This window comes from Suncus etruscus, chromosome 4 (assembly GCF_024139225.1).
Source record: "Suncus etruscus isolate mSunEtr1 chromosome 4, mSunEtr1.pri.cur, whole genome shotgun sequence".
NCBI classification, from domain to species: domain Eukaryota; kingdom Metazoa; phylum Chordata; class Mammalia; order Eulipotyphla; family Soricidae; genus Suncus; species Suncus etruscus.
This window is the reverse complement of record NC_064851.1, coordinates 5,397,656-5,417,331: the sequence shown is the minus strand read 5'-3', so window position 1 is coordinate 5,417,331 and position 19,676 is coordinate 5,397,656. Positions and strand designations below refer to the sequence as shown.

At 55.3% G+C, this 19,676-nt stretch overlaps 3 protein-coding genes across 3 annotated transcripts in view; all 3 read left to right on the top strand.

The window, feature by feature from the left end:
• Window positions 1-2,884, top strand: part of CARD10 (caspase recruitment domain family member 10) — a 34,219-nt gene extending 31,335 nt beyond the window's left edge. The window contains exons 17-20 of the mRNA XM_049771545.1: window positions 118-276; window positions 388-503; window positions 1,233-1,345; window positions 2,601-2,884. Of these exons, the coding sequence (XP_049627502.1) occupies window positions 118-276; window positions 388-503; window positions 1,233-1,345; window positions 2,601-2,841 (629 nt within the window). The 3' untranslated portion in view covers window positions 2,842-2,884. The remainder of the gene's footprint in view (window positions 1-117; window positions 277-387; window positions 504-1,232; window positions 1,346-2,600) is intronic.
• Window positions 1-19,676, top strand: part of ELFN2 (extracellular leucine rich repeat and fibronectin type III domain containing 2) — a 109,520-nt gene that overhangs the window by 3,026 nt on the left and 86,818 nt on the right. The gene's annotated exons all lie outside the window — the stretch shown is intronic.
• On the top strand, window positions 6,405-19,643 carry MFNG (MFNG O-fucosylpeptide 3-beta-N-acetylglucosaminyltransferase). Its single transcript, XM_049771767.1, has 8 exons — window positions 6,405-6,832; window positions 11,472-11,520; window positions 11,812-11,914; window positions 12,304-12,457; window positions 14,648-14,733; window positions 16,168-16,333; window positions 17,813-17,898; window positions 19,140-19,643. The coding sequence occupies exons 1-8, from the start codon at window positions 6,575-6,577 to the stop codon at window positions 19,204-19,206; spliced, it is 969 nt and encodes a 322-aa protein (XP_049627724.1). The 5' UTR covers window positions 6,405-6,574; the 3' UTR covers window positions 19,207-19,643.

The window sequence follows — 19,676 nt, the reverse complement described above, 5'->3', positions numbered from 1 at the left end:
GCAGGTAGAGAGGAGAGAGAGACAGAGACAGAGAAAGTGTGTGTATGTGTGTTAGGGTCCAGCACATCTGTGGAGCAGAGCTGGCCCCTAACTGTCCCCTCCATTTCCTGTCTGCAGAACCCCAGCAGAGCCTCAAGCCCTACAGCCTGGTGCGGCCCCTGCTGGTCTCGGCGCTGCGGCCTGTCGTGCTCCTGCCTGAATGCCTGGCACCCCGACTCATCCGCAACCTGCTGGACCTTCCCAGCTCCCGTCTGGACTTCCAGGTGTGCCCTGCAGGTGAGCCGGGGCCATGCCGAGAGCTGGGAGGGCTGGGGTGAACTGGGGGGGGGGGGGGACACACACACACAGGTGCAGCCAAGCTCACTGGACCCTATGTCTTTGCTGCAGAAAGTCTCTCAGGGGAAGAGCACTACACCCCCTCTGCCCCGGGGGCCCCCAAAGCCCAGCTGGCCGCCCCTGGCCTGGGAAACAGGATCCGGACCATCCAGGAGTCGGTGGGAAAGGTGGGTGCTAGTAGGGGGTGCTTTATTGCTGGAGAGGCAGGTGGGGCGTCTGGGTCCGGTGGATGCTGCTGGCTCATACACAGATGGGAATGGGGGGACTCTGGGCAGTGAGCTCATGTGGTCCCTTGTGGGGTATCCAATCTCTTCTCCCTTTATCCTCCACCCTCGCCCCCCCAAGAAACTGATGGACTGGGGGTACCTGGAGATAAACTTCCAGGATAGAGATGGGGCTCATTTTGTCCTGCAGCAGGGCAGGCTCAGTCAAGGAGGAGTGTGACTTTTTTTTTGGGGGGGGGGGTGCCAGATTTGGAGGCACTCAGGGCACCTCAGGGTGGGGGGGGTTGCAATCCGGGTGTGCTCCGCCCTTTTGAGCCACTTGGCAGCTTTATTTAAATTTTTTGGAGGGCCACACCTGGCAGTTATTTCTGGCTCTGAGCTCAGGAATCACTCCTGGCAGTGCCCGGGGGACCCTGTGGGATGCCGAGGATCGAACCTGGGTCGGCCAGGTGCAAGGCAAATGCCCTCCCCCTGTGCTGTGGCCCTGGCCCCAACCACTTGGCCGCACTAAGAGGGACTTTGGCTCTGGCTTTGCTTCTTGCCTCTGCCTAAGTCCCTCTAGCAGGGGATGCAGGGTCTGGGGAGGGGTTCCAGGCTCCATCCTGGGGGTTGGGGGGCAGCATTTCTGAGCACTGGGGTAATGTGGAGCTTTGCCCACCTTGTCTTGAGCAGAAGCACTGCCTGCTAGAACTGGGGGCTCGGGGCGTGCGAGAGCTGGTGCACAATGAGATCTACCCAATCGTCATCCATGTGGAGGTGACGGAGAAGAACGTACGGGAGGTCAGGTGCGTGGGGGCGGCCTGGGGACCCCCTCCCTGTCCCCATCACTGTCTCTTCGCTGTCTGTCTGTCTGTCTCAATGCCTCCCTTCACTTCTCCACCCATTGCCTTTCTGTATCTTTAATTTCCCGGGGAGGGGCTCTGGGGTCATTCCCCATCATTGCTTAGTGGGGTGCTAAGGGACCATGGCTCAGTGCTTAGGCCCAATGGTGCTGGGGGCCACCAGGACCCTGCAGTTGAGGCTGACACTGGTTCGATCCCCAGCATCACCTCCCAGGACTACCTAGAGTGAGCCTGGAGCACTTGTTTTGGCTCCAAACTAAAGCCAAAGCACAAAGGACCATGCAGGGGCCGGAGAGATAACACAGCGGTAGGGCATTTGCCTTGCACACGGCCCACCCGGGATAGACCCGGGTTCGATCCCTGGCATCCCATATGGTCCCCACCCTCTCCCTGTGCCTGCCAGGAGCAATTTCTTAGACCAGAGTCAAAATCCTGAGCGCTGCTGGGCATGGCCCCCCAAAAAAACGAAAACGAAAAAAGAAAGGACCATGCAATGCAGGGGTTCGAACTTGGAAGCTTAAATCTCCCGGGGTAGAGTGCTGACCTTTTGGGCACATTTATGTCCCACTCTCCCGGTGTCCTTGTGCTTGTCTGTCCCTTTCTCTGTTTCTCTCTGTTTCTTCCTGTCTGTTTTCTTTCCCTGTCTCTATCTCTCACTACTTCTGTCTCTCCCTCGCTGTCTCTGCTCATCTCTCCCATCTCTGTCTCTGTCCCTCCCTGTCTCCATTTGTCTTTTCCTGTCGTCTGTTCTCCTTCCCTGTCTCTGTCCCTCTTTGTCTCTGTCTGTCTCTCCTGCATCTGCCCCTCTGTGTTTCCATCTATCTCTCCCTATGTCCATTTGTCCCTCCATGTCTCTGTATGTCTCTCCTTTTTTTTTTTTTTTTGGTTTTTGGGTCACACCCAGCAGCGCTCAGGGGTCCTTCCTGGCTCCACGCTCAGAAATCGCTCCTGGCAGGCTCGGGGGACCATCTGGGATGCCGGGATTCGAACTACCATCCTTCTGCATGCAAGGCAAACGCCCTATCTCCATGCTATCACTCTGGCCCCTGATCTGTCTCTCCTTTCCTGTCTGTCTCTGCCTCTGCCTACCCTACTTGCATCTCTGTACCTGTCTCTATCTGTCCTTTCCTGTCTTGTCTGTTCATCTGTCTGATCTCCCTGCCTTACCCACCGCCATTCTCTCTTCTCTCTCTCTCAGGGGTCTGCTGGGTCGACCTGGCTGGCGGGACTCGGAGCTGCTTCGCCAGTGCCGGTGCTCGGAGCACTCCCTGTGGGGTCTGCCGTGCTCCTGGGCGCAGGTCTCTGCCCAGGCGTGGACGCATGCGGAGGAGCTGGCCAAGGTGGTGCGCGGCCGCATCCTGCAGGAGCAGGCTCGCCTAGTCTGGGTGGAGTGTGGCAGCAGCGGCGGTGGCGGCGGCCTGGGCAGCAGCGAGGCTTAGGGGGCTCCCCAGGTGGTGCCCCCCACACTGGAGAAGCTGCCCCAGTGGACTCGGGCTCTGCAGTGCTCCCAGGCCTTCGAACTCGGAGACTCTCGGGGGTTCAGGCCTGCCTGGACATTCATCCCCCGACTTGCTGCTCTGTTCCCTCCCCTGTGATTTTTCACTGGGGGGTATCACACCCATGCTTGTGGCCCCCATTTTCTCGCTCATCTCGAGCGTCTGAGTTCTCACACTGAGGGAGCCATACAGTGCTCAGGGGACGGGCTCCCTGCACAGTGCTCTTGTTCTTCCTTCCACCGAATAAGGGCTCCCTGGAGGACCCTCATGGTCCAGTTTACCTGTTCCTGCCACACGGGGTTGGGGGTACCTCCAGGGCTGTGCTAACCTCACCTGGGGGTCTGTCCTGGGCGCACAGAGGCCAGTGGGGTTCTGTGAACATGGCAGGATCCCCCCCCACCCCACTTCACCCATGACACTAACTCGGACACTGACAGGTGCTCCTGGGAGCACGTCCAGAACCAGGTTCTCACCGTCTCTGCTCCCCAGCTGGCCCCCCATCTTTGGGGGGCTGGGGGAGCTGGTCCAGCTGCTGAGGCACCAGAATGTACAACCCGTGGTTTCAACGGGTCTTTTTTTTAAAAATTTTTTTTCCACTTGGAAACTGCACATTTATGGAACATTAAACTTTTTGTTACAAAAGCTGGGCCTTTTGGTCCGCGTGTGTCTCTGGCTGATTGGGGGCCCCCTCCCTCTCTCTGTAATGGTCCCCCACCCCAGTCAGGTGAGAGTCCCTTTTAAGATCCCCCAGCCCCCCGGGGAGGGTTCGATTTCACTCCTGACTCATCCCAGAGCTGCCAGCCATCTGCGCTGCATTCTCCTACCTGCCCGAGTGACCAATCCACCACCACCCCCAGCCTGGCTGTGCTGGATCTGATCATCCCAGTGTGTCTCCTGTCACTGCACAGCCTCAGGCTTCAGAGGGTCCCCGGCTGCTGAGTCAAGGGGGCTCCTATTACATACCCTGTGTGGAATCAGACCCCTGGGAAGACAGTGCAGCCAGAGAGAAAGGACAAGCACTTGCAGCGAGGGAGAATCCAGTTAGGCTTTCTGGAAGAAGTGCTGTTGAAGTTCGGGTCCGTTTCTCAGGAGGCATTTGTCACCGCTGCCCCTGGTCACGGTGATATACTGGAGGACCTGAGCATTCCATAAGGAGGGAACCTCAGGGGCAAAGGCTTCATTTGAAGCAGAAAATAAATTGAGTTATAGTGCCACTTGGGTAATGGATCGAATGGGGACCAGAAATCCAAGCTGGGGGTGGGACACAGGCCACTGGGACCCGAGTGTCCTTTGGGGTCTGGCTCAGAAACCAACTCCATGGGGCACAGCGAGGAAGGAGTTTGCCTTGTATGTGGCCAACCCGGTTCCATTCCCAGCATCAGGGGTTACTCCTGGCTATGTGCTCAGAAATTGCCCCAGGCTTGGGGGACCATATGGGACGCCCGGGGATTGAACCGAGATCTGTCCTAGATTAACGCATGCAAGGCAAATGCCCCACTGCTTGCTCTACCGCTCCAGCTCCAAGGAGTAATTTCTGAGCATAGAGCCAGGAGAAACCCCTGAGCGCTGCTGGGTGTGGCCCCCAAAAACAAAAACAACAAAAAGACTCAGTAACAAACACTCTTAGGAGAGAGTGTGCTAAATACAGTGCAGGACAGTCTATCACAGGCGGCCACGTGTGGCTCAGATCCCCTTCACCAATGTGATCACCTCTGTCCCACCCCAATCTAGGTGACCCCAATGTGGCCCAGATGACTGCAGTGAGCACCTGCTCTTCTGGTCCTGGGCCTCAAGCACCACCATAACTATGACAACAGAAAAGGCCACACACGCCCACTTGATTTCAAAGCAGTGCTCGGGAAGGAGCCATCTGCGAAGACTTCCTGGAGGAAGGACCCTTGGAGCTGAACTACATAATTATTTAAATTAAATATTTAATATTTAATGTTTTATATTTAAATTATATATAATTTTTGTTTTTTGGGGCCAGACCTGTTTGATGCTCGGGGGTTACTCCTGGCTTTGTGCTCAGAAATCCCCCCTGGCTTGGGGGGACCATATGGGACACCAGGGGATGGAACCACAGTCCATCCTAGGCTAGCGCTTGCAAGGCAGACACCTTACCTCTAGTGCCACCGCTCTGGCCCCAAAATTTAAATTATTTAAAGAGAAGTATTAAACCAGTGCAAGGCCAGAGAGAAATTGCAGGAGCTCAGGCGCTTGCCATCCCTGAGACAGACCCCAATTTGGCCCCTGACAGCACGGTGTCCTCAAGTGCCCACTGGGACTAAAGCCCCAAAGCACAGAACCGGGGGTGGCTCCATCTTCTGGTTGAACAGCGTCAGATGTGGCTCTAAAAATGAATTTAGGGGCATCCTATATGGTCCCCCAAGAATCCTCAGGATTGATCCCCTAGCTCAGAGCCAGGAATAAGCCAAGAACATCACGGAGTATGGCCCCAAACAAAACAAAATAAATAAAAATATTATTATCGTTTTGTTTTTTAACTACATCCAGTGGTGCCCAGGGGTAACTTCTGACTCTGCACTCAAAAATTGCTCCTGGCAGGCTCGGTGTGTGTGTGTGTGTGTGTGTGTGTGTGTGTGTGTGTGTGTTGTGTGTGTGTGTTGTGTGTGTGTGTGTGTGTGTGTGTGTGTGCGCGCGCGCGCGAGCGCGTGTGACCATATGGGATGCCGGGATTCAAACCAGGGTCTGTCCCAGGTCAGCCATGTGCAAGGCAAACGCCCTACTGCTGTACTATCTCCCGGGTCCCTAAAATAAAAAATTAAAAAAGAATCTAACTTGCTAGGGGCCAAAGTTACACAGCATAGTGGGTAGGCCTTTGCCCTGCACGTCGCTGACTGGGTTCGATCCTTGGCATCCTGTATGTCCCAGAACCTGCCAGGAGTGATTTCTGAGTGCAGAGCCAGGAGCAACCCCTGAGAGCCACCAGGTGTGACCTCCCAAAACAAATTTAAAAAAGAATCTAACCTGGGGCCGGAGAGATAGCACAGCGGTAAGGTGTTTGCCTTAGATGCAGAAGGACGACGATTCGAATCCTGGCATCCCATATGGTCCCTCGAGCCTGCCAGGAGCGATTTCTGAGCATAGAGCCAGGAGTAACCCCTGAGCATAGAGCCAGGAGTAACCCCTGAGCACTCCCCAAACAAAACAAAACAAAAAACAACAAAAAAGAATCTAACCTGCTGGAGGGACCTGGGGTGAGGACCAAGAAGTTGATGGGGAACCCCAAAAAGTCATCACAGTGAGGGCTGGGGATGGGGACACTCCAAAAGAGCGGGTGTGGGCTTGGCCTGCCTCCCTGTCCCACCCCAAGCGGCAGCTGGCAGTGCAGGGACCTTCCCTCGCCCTCGCCTGCAGCCCGGGCTGGGCCCCGCAGTCCCGCCCATCAGGGCGAGCCGGAGGCGGAGCAGGGCCGGGCTGGGGCTCCGGGCCGGCCTAGAGCAGGTGGAGGACAGCGGTGGCTGCTGCCACCATGGCTGGTCCTCGGGGGTCCTGGGCCTCCCTGCCACCAAGGCCAGCCCCGGGTGCCCTCCAAACTCTGGGCTCAGCTGGGGCCCCTGCCTGACCCGACCTGTCTCCCACCCTCCCTGGCCCGTGGGTCTCCAAGGGGCCACGCTGTGGTCTTTGGGGTCTGGGGTCCCTCCCCGGGTCCATGCAGTGCCGGCTCCTTCGGGGCCTGGCTTGTGCCCTGGTCATGCTACTGTGCACGGGGCTCCTGTCCCTGCGGTGCCACTGGGGCCCTGGCCCCCAGGTCACACTCCCTGACCCCCCTGAGCAGCCCCTGTCCAGCCCGCACCCCCCTGAGCTGCAGCTGCTTGATGTCTTCATTGCTGTAAAGACCACCCTAGCCTTCCACCGCTCGCGCCTGGACCTGCTGCTGGACACGTGGATCTCCAGGACCCGAGAACAGGTGACATGCATGGGGGTGTCTGGGACCCAAGAAGGCTTCCCCAGGCCTTTTTATATGGGGCTAGAGGGGTTTACCGCAGACTTGCAGAAGGGCCTGCCCAGGCGCCTAAACCCATCCATTCTCCCTCTCCTAGTCTTCTTGGATCTCCACACTCTCCCACAGCAAGTGCCCCTCCATCCATAGCTCACCCCTGCAGGGGCCACCCTGCACACTCCTGAGTGCCCCCTAGACCCACCCACCACCCACCAGTGGGCTGCAATGTCCTCCTGATTCAACCCCAGTAGCAGCTCCCAAGGAAGTGTGTGGGCATCTGGGTGGAGGGCCTGTGGTGGGGTGGGTTGGGGGACATCCAGGGCTGACTGGGCACTGCAGAAAAACAGGGGTGAGGGGATGGCTGAGGGTTGTTGGCTCAGGGCATCTCCCAGAAATCCTCAGCCCTGTGGCCTGAGCAATAGCAAAGCGGGGAGGGCATTTGCCTTGCACACAGTCGGCCCGGGTTTGATCTCCATCATCTCATAGGGTCCTCCCACCCCCCAGAGCCTGCCAGGAGTGATTCCAGAGTGCAGAGCCAGGGGAAACCCGTAAGTGCTGCCGGGTGTGGCCCCAAAACAACAACAACAACAACAAACAACAACAAAAGTCTGAGCCCCCTGAATTCATGTGGAGGGGGTTCAGGTGCACCCCCACCTCCTGTGCTGTTTCCTGTGGGCAGGGAATGGCGGGGAACGGTGCATGCTGGGATGCTGGTGGGGTGGCAGGCGGGCCTCAGTGTGCCCCAAAGGGCACACCCCTGGCACCTTACCAACAGCCAAGCATTATGGGGGTCCTGGAGCCCATCTTTGGGGGGCAGGGACGGCTGCCACATACATGCACATTCCCCCCCCCCACACGTACACACACGCACACACACATGCCCTCTCTCTGGCACCACTCTGGCCCTGACTCAGGGAGAAGTCATAAGCTCCGGGGGCTGTTGGTTGTTCAGGGGGTGGGGGCAAGACGCAGGGGAAATGGGAGAGGCGTGAGGCCCCTGGTGCACCATCTGGCTCTACCTAGTCCTTGTCCCCCACCTTAACCTTTGCCCTGCCAAGCTCCCCAGCCCCCCCCCCCCCGGCCCTTCTCGGGGCCCCTCCCCCCAGCATCATGTCTCATCTGGGGAGGCCTCAGTGCCTCCCGCGGAAGCCACTGCGCCAGCCCTCCCCTCAGACCTTCCTGTTTATGGCGGGAGCCGGACCTCACGTGGTCCCCACTCTTTCCTGACACATCCTGTTGCCGTGAGGTGGCCCCAGGGCCCCGGAGGAGGAAACTGAGACCCCCCCCAAAGAGGAAGTGCTACCAGTGTCACCCTGAAGGCCAAGGGGGGGGGCAGAAAGTGGGGGTATGGGGTTAGCCTCCTCCGTCATCTCTGAGAAGAATTGGGGTTCTGGAGCCTCCGGGTTCACAGGCCACAGGAGAGAGGGACCTTCTGGGACTCCCTGGGGAAGGGCCAAGCATCCTGGCTGCTTACCAGGGGGAAATTGAGTCTGGCCATCAGTTGGGAGCAGGGTGCTGGAGTAAGGCCCTGCTGGGATCCCCCCAAGACCCCTAAAACACACAGGCCAATGTCTAGGAAACTTGTCCTTTAAGGCAAGTTTAAAGGCAGTGGGAGGGAGGGGTGGGATGGAGGGAGGGGCACCCCAGCTGCACCCCCTCATCTCCTTCTGTTGTTATAATTCTCTGGATGGCTGTGCTCAAGGTTTTGCTCTCTGCAGTGCCTCAGTTTCCCACTCGGCCCCGGGCCATGGCTTGGAGCTGGTTAAATGCAGTTCCAGTGCCTGCCCCGCTGGTTAAAGGGCCACCCGTGGCAGGTGGGCTTTTGTGCCTGCGAGGACAGGGCCTGCAAGTGGCCTTTGTCTAGGCAGAGGGGGAGGCGCTCTTCTGTTTCCTCTGCAGTCCCCTGGGGGTGCGAGGGGCCTCACACCGCCCCTGCAGGCAGCAGATGGTCCCCGATGTCTGGCCCCTCCCGGCCCTCAGCCTCAAGAGCTGAAGGATGGTCTGTCTCTGAGTCTCTGACAGTCCCTGTGCTCTGGTGGTTTTCCTGAAACCACTGCCTGGTCTTCCTCCAGGACACAAATTAAATGCAGCCCAGGCTGGGAGCAGCGGGGACCAAAATGCCAAACCCCCCTCTTTGCACTCTGCCCCCCTCACCCCTGGCCCAGCTTCCAAAGACATCAGACATTGTCCCTTTTGTCCAATTGGCTCCCAACTCACAGAGCTCCGCTGGCTCGTGGCAGTTTGGTGACAAAAGTTTGTCCGGCTGCTGGTAGAACATTTCTTAACTCCTTTATTCTGCCCCCCCCCTTCCCAAGAGGGTATTTGCAAACAGATATGTTCTCCCCAGAACAGGGAGACCAGTGGGGGACATTGTTTTCAGGGAAACTCAAAATTGAGTGGACTGAGCTGGGGTCTGGGGGAAAGAGAGGAAGGAGGAGAGGGATCCTCAGTAACAGGCCTTAGGAAGATGGGAGGAGTTGACTAATAGGAAATGGGGGGCTCAGTCTTGGGAGTTGAAAGTTGTGGGTGCTGGGGGCTGGCTGAGACTCTGAGTTTGCAAAGGTGTTAAAAAAAAGCCAGGGGTCCGGAGTGATAGCACAGCAGTAGGGTGTTCAATCTTGCACGTGGTTGACCCGGGACAGACCTAGGTTCGATTGCCAGCATCCCATATTGTCCCCCCAGCCTGCCAAGGACGATTTTTGAGTGCAGAACTAGGAGTAACCCCCGAGCACTGCCGGGTGTGACCCCAAACCCCAAAACAAATAAAAAATAAAATATTTTTTAAAAAGCCAAAGGTAGGGCTGGAGCAATAGCACAGCAGGGAAGGCTTTTGCCTTGCACGTGGCTGACCTAAGTTTGATCCCTGGCATCCCACAAGGTCCCCTGAGCCTACCAGGAGTGATTCCTGAGTACAGAGCCAGGAGTAAAGCCCTGAGCATGGCTGGGTTGGCTTCTCCCCCAAACCTGCATAAAAAATAGAGAAATAAAGCCCAGACGATGATTGGAGGAAGAGAGCAAGATGGCGAGGAGGACTCAAGGCCCAGCCCTGGAAACCCAGGGACCTCCCAGTGTGGGTAAAACCTGACAGGGGGAGGCATGACCCCATCCCTTACCGAATGGGGTTTAGAAGGCCTCTGCCCAGGCCATTCTGGGGGACAGGAGCAGGGGCCAGCATCAGAGACAAGTCCAATTGGGATGTCCCATAGGCTTGAGAGATCCAGAAATCCTAGGAAGTTGGTGGGTGGGGGTATGTGTGAAGGGTATTGGGGAGGGTTTCCTGGAAGAGGCAGCATTCAGCTGTGAATTTGGGGGCAGAAGAGACCTCTGGGTGGGCATCGGGTGATGAGAGCAGGCAGATTGGGGATGGGAGCCTGGCCTCTATCTAGAGGCTGCTCATAGGTATGGGGCAAAGGCAAGGTTGTAGTTTTGGGGTAATAGAACAGATCCGAGGGCACAAAGCTGGTCTTGTGTCCCTGCCTGTGCTCCTCCTGGCTTCTGGCCTCCACCCTGTGCCTCTGTTTCCCTGGAGACACAGGAAATGGTGCCTAGCTTCCTTCCCACCCTTCTTGCCCTCTCCACCATCTCCTTATATACTTTGGGATCTGCCACCCAGGGCAGGGTCCTGACCCCAAGGGCTGAATCCTGGCTAGTGGGCGAGTAGGGTGGGAGAGATTGTATATGGACGCAGAGCTCAGAGGGGGTGGAACGGGGTTTAGGCTTGCCCGTAAGGTGCCTGGCCGAGTGGGGTGCTCTTCCAGGAGCTGCCAGCTTTCCCCCACACCCTTCCTGGGGCATTCAACAAATGCACAGCTGCCTTTAATTTTGGGCTCAGCTTTGCCATCCGTGAAGGGGACAGTTGCTGTGACAAAAAAACTGCCCTGGCTTCGATCCCCTGCATCTCACGTGGCTCTCTGAGCCCCGCCAGGAGTGATTCCTGAGCACAGAGCCAGGAGTAAAAGCCCCGAATATGGCTAGGTGTGGCCCCAAAACACACCCCAAAAAGCCAGAGGTGGTGGGAGCTCTGGATGTGGCTCAGTGGCTGAGCACTCGCTTTGAGTCAGGGCTCCCTGAGGTGGGCCTGGAGCAGGTATATGTGGGGGCCCAGGGGAGACAGTGCTGGATAGAAGGGAATGGGGCAAGTCTTTCCATGGCCTGCCCATGTGGGGCTCTTTCCTCAGGAAACATTCCCTGACAAAACATAGAGGGGTGTGTGTGTGTGTGTGTGTGTGTGTGTGTGTGTGTGTGTGTGTGTGTGTGTGTGTGTGTGAGAGAGAGAGAGAGAGAGAGAGAGAGAGAGAGAGAGAGAGAGAGAAAGACAGACAGAGAGAGAAAGAGACAGACAGAGAGAGGGGAGAGGAAGAGAGAGAGACAGAGAAGAGAGAGAGGGGAAGAGAGAGACAGAGACAGAGAGGGGAGAAGGGGAGAGGCACACAGAGAGAGTGCATAGTGGGGTTCAATCTTGCTGCTGAATCTATGCTGAGTCCATCTGCAACAGAGCTGAGCTCTGAGCAGTCCTTCTCTCAGGCTTGTCTGTGGGGGCCAAGGCTGGTCCTGGATGGCCCCCAGATCCTGGATGTCCTGCTGATGCCCCCTTTCTCCTTCCTAGACCTTTGTCTTCACCGACAGCCATGATGAAGGCATTCAAGAGAGACTTGGTAAATGCCCCCCACCTGGGACTGGTGGTGTGTGTGTGGGGGGGGCTTTTGGGGACCCCCAGAAGAGCTGGGGTGACTGATCCTTGGGGGTTGGAGGATGTCACCCCCTTTGCCCCAGGGCATGAAGCTTCTGCCTGGCAGAATAGGGATGGGTGTGGAGGACAAGAACTTGGGGCACCCAAGTTCCAGCTCCATCGTTAGCCACCAGCTCTGTGGCCCCGGGCAGGCCTGAGTCCCCCAGGTGGGCAGCAAAGGGCACTGCCATAGGAGCTGAGTCTGACCCTTCACTAGGGTCCCACCTCGTGGTCACCAACTGCTCCGCGGAGCATAGCCACCCTGCGTTGTCCTGCAAGATGGCTGCTGAGTTTGACGCCTTCCTGGCCAGCGGGCGAAGGTGAGCAACTGGGAATCAATGCGGGTGTGGAGGGACAGGGCCAGGCCTCCCCTTGGTTCCCTCCTGGGGACATTGGTTCCAAGAAGTGAAGTGGTCTGTGAGCTGTGAGTAACCATGCAGGGCCTCCTGGGGCCTCACCACCCATCCTTGCTGGCTGAGGGTTCGATTCTGCCATGCATTGCTTTGTGACCTTGGGCAAGTGTCCTCGCCTCTCTGTGGCTAGGGCCTCCCCTGGTAAGTGCTTACTTCTCACTCTCTGACTCCATTGCCACGTAATCACCAGCCCAGCCCGGTCACTGTGGGTGCAGGGGTGCCCGGCAGGTGGGTCTGGTGGCGGTGCCACCCTTGGGCCTCAGGGTCCCTGCTCACCGGCCCTCCTTTTCCCTCAGGTGGTTCTGCCACGTGGACGACGACAACTACGTGAACCCCCGTGCTCTGCTGAAGCTGCTGAAAACCTTCCCCCTGGCTCAGGACGTCTATGTGGGCCGGCCTAGCCTGAACAGGCCCATTCACGCCTCGGAGCCGCAGCCCCACAACCGCACCGTGAGTCCTTTTAAGCCCGTTTATTTTTTTTGGGATTCCTCCTGGCTATACACTCAGAAATCGCTCTGGCTTGGGGGGACCATATAGGATGCCAGGAATCTAACTGGGTCCCTCCTGAGTCGGCTGCATTCAAGACAAACACCCTACTGCTGTGCTATCTCTCCAGCGCCCCCCAAACCCACATTTTCACTATTTATTTATTTATTTATTTATTTATTTATTTATTTTTATTTGGGCCACACCCGTTGACTCTCAGGGGTTCCTCCTGGCTATGTGCTCAGAAATCGCTCCTGGCTTGGGGGACCCTATGGGACATCGGGGGATCGAACCGCAGTTCGTCCTAGGCTAGCGCACACAGACTTATTCCCGGTCTCCTCCTCCCCTCCGGCAATTGGGGAGACAGACACATGCCAGGGAGACAGAGTGTGTCCCTGTGGTAGGGGCGCCCTTCACCCACAGGTCCCAGCTGACTCTTCCCTACCCACCCCACAGCAAGGCTTTGCAGCTAGCTGTGCAGTCTCATGGGGCAGGCTGGGGTCAGGTGGAAAGGGGTACATGGCACCAGCCTCTTATACCACATCCTACCTGGGCACCTCCCTGCTGGCCAGTAGCCAGCCTCAGAAGCCTTGGCATACCAGCACACAGTCCAGACCTGGATGGCCAGGGTCAGGGTACCCTGGTGGGGTGGCCAAGACAGAGCCAGGGACCCTGGAGTTTGACTTTCTGAGAAAGAGCCAAGAGTGGTTTTTACATGCGTGTGCTGCAGGGCACCCCCATCATCAGGACCCACTAGACTTCTGGTCCTTGAGCAGTGCAGACAGAGGAGAGGCTGGTCTCTGGATGCAAGATCCGGAGCAAGAGCAGCTTGGTGGGGGCCTCTCCCTCCTGAGATTACCATCTGCTCCATTAGGAAAACAAGAAGAGAAAACACAAAACCTTAATTACCAGTAGTTAATCAGCCTCAGAGCCCTAATTAAGTCCTCCTGAGTCGTCCTCAGGGGTTCCTGGGACCTAGTCCTTAACTTTCAGGTGAGCCCACCATACCCTGGGTGGGCCCCATCTCACTCCTGCCACTCTCCTGATAAACTGTTGGGATGCAAGAACCCATTGGAGCCTGACTTCGCAGGCCACTCTTGCCGCTACCTCCTGGCTTTAGGATCTTATGGAAGTCACTTGCATGGGTCCTCCGCCTCCGTACCCCCTTTCTCTTCTGTAAAGTGGGGTGTATCTCTTTCTTTAGTGGCTGGATCTAAAAAGCAGGGATCAAATGAGGGCTGGAGAGAGAACTCAACAGGCTGGAGCATAGGAAGGAAGGAAGGTGGGAAGAAAGGAAGGAAAGAAAGGAAGGGAGGAAAGATGGAGGAAAGGAAAGGAGGAAAGGAAAAAGGAGAAGAAGAAGGAAAGAAGAGACAGAAAGAAAGAAAGGAAAGAAAGAGAAAGAAGAAAAAGAAAGAAAAAGAAAAAGAAAGAAAGAAAGAAAGAAAGAAAGAAAGAAAGAGAGGGAGGATGGGAGGAAGGAAAGAGGGAGGGAAGGAAAGGAGGAAGAAAGGAAAGAAGGAAGAAAGGAAGGAAGGAAAGAAAGGGAGGATAGGAGGAAGGAAAGAGGGAGGGAAGGAAAGGACAAAGGAAGGAGGAAGGATGGAAGGAAAGGGAGGGTGGGAGGAAGGAAAGGAGGAAGAAAGAAGGAAGCGAGGAAAGAAGAAAAGAAAGGGAAGGAAGGGAGAAGGAAGGGAAGAATTAAGGAAGGAGAAAGGAAGGAACTACTAGAGAGAGAGAAAGAAAGAAAAAAGAGAAAAAGAGGGAAAGAGGTGGGGAAAAAGGTTGGCAGTGGGGAGACTAGGGATGTGGGGTTACTAGGATTCCAGCTCTGGGACCTGGTTACCCCAGAAAGACTCTCATTGGCTGACCTAAGTCATGTTCCTGCCACGGAGCCAATCACAGGGTCAGGCGTGGTCTTGGGCCCTTGATTTCTCTCTAAGCACTTCAGGGAAGTGGCAGAGATTTCCAAAGAGAAAGACCTACACATGCGCTGGGCCACATGACACCTGTCCCTGAGCCCAAATCAAGCCACCTTAGGTGCTAATCACTGACCCCTAAGCACCACCTCTACTGATCAATGCGACTTTGGACCCGGTTGCCACTCACAACTGCACTCACCCATCTCTTGCCCGGGCCCCCTTCTCTCTGCAGAGGCTGGTCCAGTTCTGGTTTGCCACGGGAGGTGCAGGCTTCTGCATCAACCGCCAGCTGGCTCTGAAGATGGCCCCCTGGGCCAGGTGAGCAGGGACCCCCCACCCGGCTTCCAGGCAGGATTGGGGTGAAGGGAGGATGTGTTGTGTGTCTATGTGTGAGACAGAGACAGACAGACCGAGACCATCCCTCTGCCCCCATGGACATTCTGCCCACCCCTATGACAATGTTTTGGTTTGTTTTTGGTTTTGGGCCACACCTGGCCGTGTTCAGGAGTTATTTCTGACTGTACACTTAGAAATTACTCCAGGCAGTCTCGAGGGGGACCATATGGGCTGTTGGGGATCAAATCTGGGTCAGCTCCATGCAAGGCAAATGCCCTACCAGCTGTGCTATCATTCCAATTCTAATTTTTTTTTTTTTTTTTTTGGTTTTTGGGCCACACCTGGAGTTACTCAGAAATAGCTCCTGGCAGGCACGGGGGACCATATGGAACACCGGAATTCGAACCAACCACCTTTGGTCCTGGATCGGCTGCTTGCAAGGCAAATGCCACTGTGCTATCTCTCTGGGCCCCAATTCTAATTTTTCTATTTTTAATGATAAAAAACGTATTTTTGGGCCCACACCTAGTGGTGCTCAGGGCTTACTCCTGGCTCTGCACTCAGGAATCCTGGAGAGCTCAGTATACCATATGGAATGCTGAGGATTGAACCTGGGTCAGCCACATGCAAGGTAAAACACCCTCCTCACTGTACTAAGTCTGGCTCAAATAATTTTGTTTTTGTTTTCATTTTTGGGCCACCCCTGGGCAGTGCAGTTCAGGGGTTACTTCTGGCTATGCACTCAGAAATTGCTTCTGATTTGGGGGACCATATGGGATGCTGGGGGATCAAACCTTGGTCCTTTCAAGGTTAGCACATGCAAAGCAGATGCCCTACTGCTTGTGCCACCGCTCCAGCCCCCTCAAATGATTTTTTTTTCTCAAATGATTTTTTTTGGTTTTTGGGTCACACCCGGCAGCACTCAGAGGCTACTCCTGACTCTATGCTCAGAAATTGCTTCTGGCAGGCTCGGGGACCATATGGGATGCTGGGATTCGAACCACTGACCTTCTACATGCAAGGCAAATGCCTTGCCTCCATGCTATCTCTCTGGCCCCTCAAATGATTTTTTTAAGTGGAAAAAAGAATCAGAGAAAACAGCTCAGGATTAAGCACCACCAGGTGTGCCCCCCCCAAAAAAACACATAAAAGAATGAACAAATAAGTGACTGATGAAAAGAAGGAAAGAAAGGAAAGGGGGAATTAGGAAAAATTCCTCATTCTGAGCCCTCCTGAGGCCCCAAGCCCCAAGCAACTCTGCAAATCCAGCCCATTTTCCAGATGTGTAAACTGAGACCCTATTACCCCCTGGTCTTTAACTGACCGAAAGTCACAGAGTTTCGCAATGGGATATTGGGGGGAGGCAGTTGGGGTAATATGTTCCCAGCCATGGCAGCAGCTCAGTCCCTCCTACAGTGGCCCTCACTTCACGGACACCTCGGCCCTCATCCGCCTTCCTGACGACTGCACCGTAGGGTACATCGCTGAGTGCAAGCTGGGGGTCCGCCTGCAGCCCAGCCCCCTCTTCCACTCCCACCTGGAGACCCTGCAGCTTCTGGGGGCCGCCCAGCTCCCCGAACAGGTGAGTGGTGGGGAACTGAGGTCCAGAAAGGGGCAACATTCAGTCCTTTCTTCCGTAAAGGCTGGTTCGCTGACACCCCTTGATGGACCTTAAACTGAAGAGATGAGACAGGACTTAAGGCACTTGCTTTGCTCGTGTCGGGTCCCAGTTCTACCACTTTATTGTCCCTGAGCACTGTTAGGAGGGAATCCCTGAGCACAGAGTCAGGAGTAGCCCTTGAGACACTGGCTCAAAGACCCCTTCAAAACTAAACATGGCCCCTTCAAAAACAAAACTCCCCATATGACTGAAATTCAATCAGGAACAACTTTGTATCTGTGAAAAACAAAAACAAAACAACAGTATTGTGGGGTTTTTGTTTGTTTTGTTTTGAGGCCAAACCCAGTGGTTACTCCTGGTTTTGTGCTCAGAAATTATACTGGCAGGCTCTGTGAACCATACGGGATGCTGGGGATAGAACTCAGGTCTGCTGCTTGCAAGGCAAAAATCTACTTGTACTATGGCTCAGGTCCCACTAAGGTTGTATTATGAACAACCTTGTAATCATGGTGTTTAAATAAAGTAATTTTTTGGGGGGGGGGTCACAAACGGAAGCGCTCATGGGTTACTCCTGGCTCAATGTTCAGAAATCGCTCTTCGCAGGCTCAGAGGACCATATGGGATGCTGGGATTCGAACCACCGACCTTCTGCATGAAAGGCAAACACCCTACCTTCATGCTATCTCTCCGGCCCCCTAAATAAAGTAATTTTAAAAATTTAGGGGCCAAAGTGATAGCACAGTGATAAAGCACACAGCCAACCTTGGACAGACTTGGATTCGATTCCCAGTATCCCATATGGTCCCCAAAGTCTGCCAGGAGTGTCTTCTGAGCATAGAGCCAGGAGTAACCCCTGAGCGCTGCCAGGTATGACCCAAACTTCCCCAAAATTAATAATAATTACATTAAAAATAAAACATTCGGGGCCCGGAGAGATAGCACAGTGGCATTTGCCTTGCAAGCAACCGATCCAGGACCAAAGGTGATTGGTTCTAATCCCAGTGTCCCATATGGTCCCCCGTGCCTGCCAGGAGCTATTTCTGAGCAGACAGCCAGGAGTAACCCCCGAGCATCGCCGGGTGTGGCCCAAAAACCAAAAACAAAACAAAAAAAACAAAACCAAAAAAAAACATTTGGAGGTCCTGTGATATTAAGCTGGTCTCTGAGTTTATCCTCCTTCCTATCCATGAATCTAGCATCAATCACTCCAGTATTACTGGAGTTCTAGTATCCCTCCAGACCCACAGAGGGAGAAACTGAGGCCCAGCGTGCATGTGCAGCCGTGTTGAGAAAGGTTTGGGTTTCAGCCCAAAGCCTCTGATCTCTGGGTTACTAGCAGGGTGTGGGGTCTTTGTTGTCTCCCTCCCTCATATTCTGGGCCCTTCTCACTCCCAGCAGGACATCCCCCCCCCCCCAATCTTTTCTTTCCTCTCTGCCCAGGTTACCCTCAGCTACGGCACCTTTGAGGGAAAACTGAACGTCATTCAGCTCCAAGGTCCCTTCTCCCCAGAGGAGGATCCTTCCAGGTAGGTCTGGGTCTGGGGCTGTACCCAGGTATGCAGAAAAGGGGTGACTGGGAGAGGGGAAGTCCTGGTGACTGACAGTGTGGAACTTGGATGGAGGGACTTGCTCTTGTTCTCCCTGGGCTCCTGAAGATACTTTTAAAATTTAATTTTTTTTTTTGGCTACTGCCAGTGGTGCTCAGGGGTTACTCCTGGATCTGTGCAAAGAAATCACTTCTGGCAATCTCAGGGGACCATATGGGATGCTGGGGATTGAACCTGGGTCGGCCGCATGCAAGGCAAACACTCTACCTGTTGTGCTATTGCTCTGGACCCTTACAATTAATTGATTTTTTTTGTGGGGGGCATACCTAGCAGTGCTCAGGGGTTACTCTTGGCTCTGTGCTCAGAAGTTGCTCCTAGCAGACTCTAGGAACCATATGGGATGCTGGGGATCAAACCCACGTACAGCCTGGGTCAGCCACAAGCAAGGCAAATGTCCTACTGCTATGATACCACTCTGGCACCTTAAATTTTATTTTTGATTTTTTTTGTTTTGGTTTTTGGTTTGTGGGTTACACATCAGGGGTTACTTCTGGCTCTGCACTCAGAAGTGGCAACTGGCAGGCTAGGGGACCACATGGGATGCCAGGAATTGAACAGGGGTCCATCCTGTGTTGGTCATGTGCAAGGCTGTGCTATTGCCCCGGTTCCTATTTTTTCTACTCCCTCAGGCCCCTATTTTTAATTTAATTTTATGTTTTGGTTTTTGGGCCATACCCAGCAACACTCAGGATTTAATCCTGGCTCTGAGGACTCAAGAAACCAAATGGGGATATTGGAGTTTGAACCGTGTGCAAGGCAAGCACCCTCCCTGTGCTATCTCTGTGGCCCTGGGAGATACTTTTTATAGGGGTCACAGCCAGTGGACCTCAAGGTCTATGACCTCTCCTGGTGGTGTTTGGCTCCCATCAGGGCTACAGGGCCACACCCAGCCATGCTGGGGGGAAGATTGGGGGGCAGGGGGAGCCATGTGGTACTGGAGTTAGAACTCAGGGACCCACTCATGCTATACCTGTGCCTCACCACTTGAGGGCCCTCTCAGCCCCCAACCTGTCCAAAGTCAGGGATTACCCACCAAAGGGTGCACTAGGGGCGAGAATCGGAGCATTGCGTTGCAGAGTAGTCCAGCTCGAGGCAGTCCTGGGAGCACTGTGGTGGAGAGCGTGGGGTAACCAGACTGTCCTCCTCTGCTCTCTCCATAGGTTCCGTTCCCTCCACTGCCTCATCTACCCGGATACGCCCTGGTGCCCGCAACTGGTGTCCTGGTGAACCCTAAAACAGGACAGGGTTGAGTGAGGCCTTTGGGGGGCCCTTGTGTCCCCAACAGCCCTGGGTGGGCCTCATGGCCGGGCCTTTGAGGGTCTCCGAATGCTGGGCCCCGAGGGATCATGGATGTCCCAGAACACGTTGAACTGAGGGAGAGTTTAGGGGAGCTGGGCCAGGACTGCAGCGTCTCCAGTCCCCCTGAGACTAAACCCAGGACCACCCTCCCCTGGGTCTCCTGGCTGTGCCCAGCACCCTGAGGGGCCCCAGGAAAAGTGGCAGCTGAACTTGGGGCTCCCCATACCTCTTGCTGACAGTCCAAGCTGGATCATCAGTTCACACATCTGGGCTCAGAGACTGACATGCGGTCGAACCCTTGAGGCAGAGCAGTGTGACGCGTCTTTTGTTCATTCTCCGTTCCTGCTATTCGGGGGTTACCAAATGGTCCCCAGCCGACAGAGAAGCTATGGGGGGCA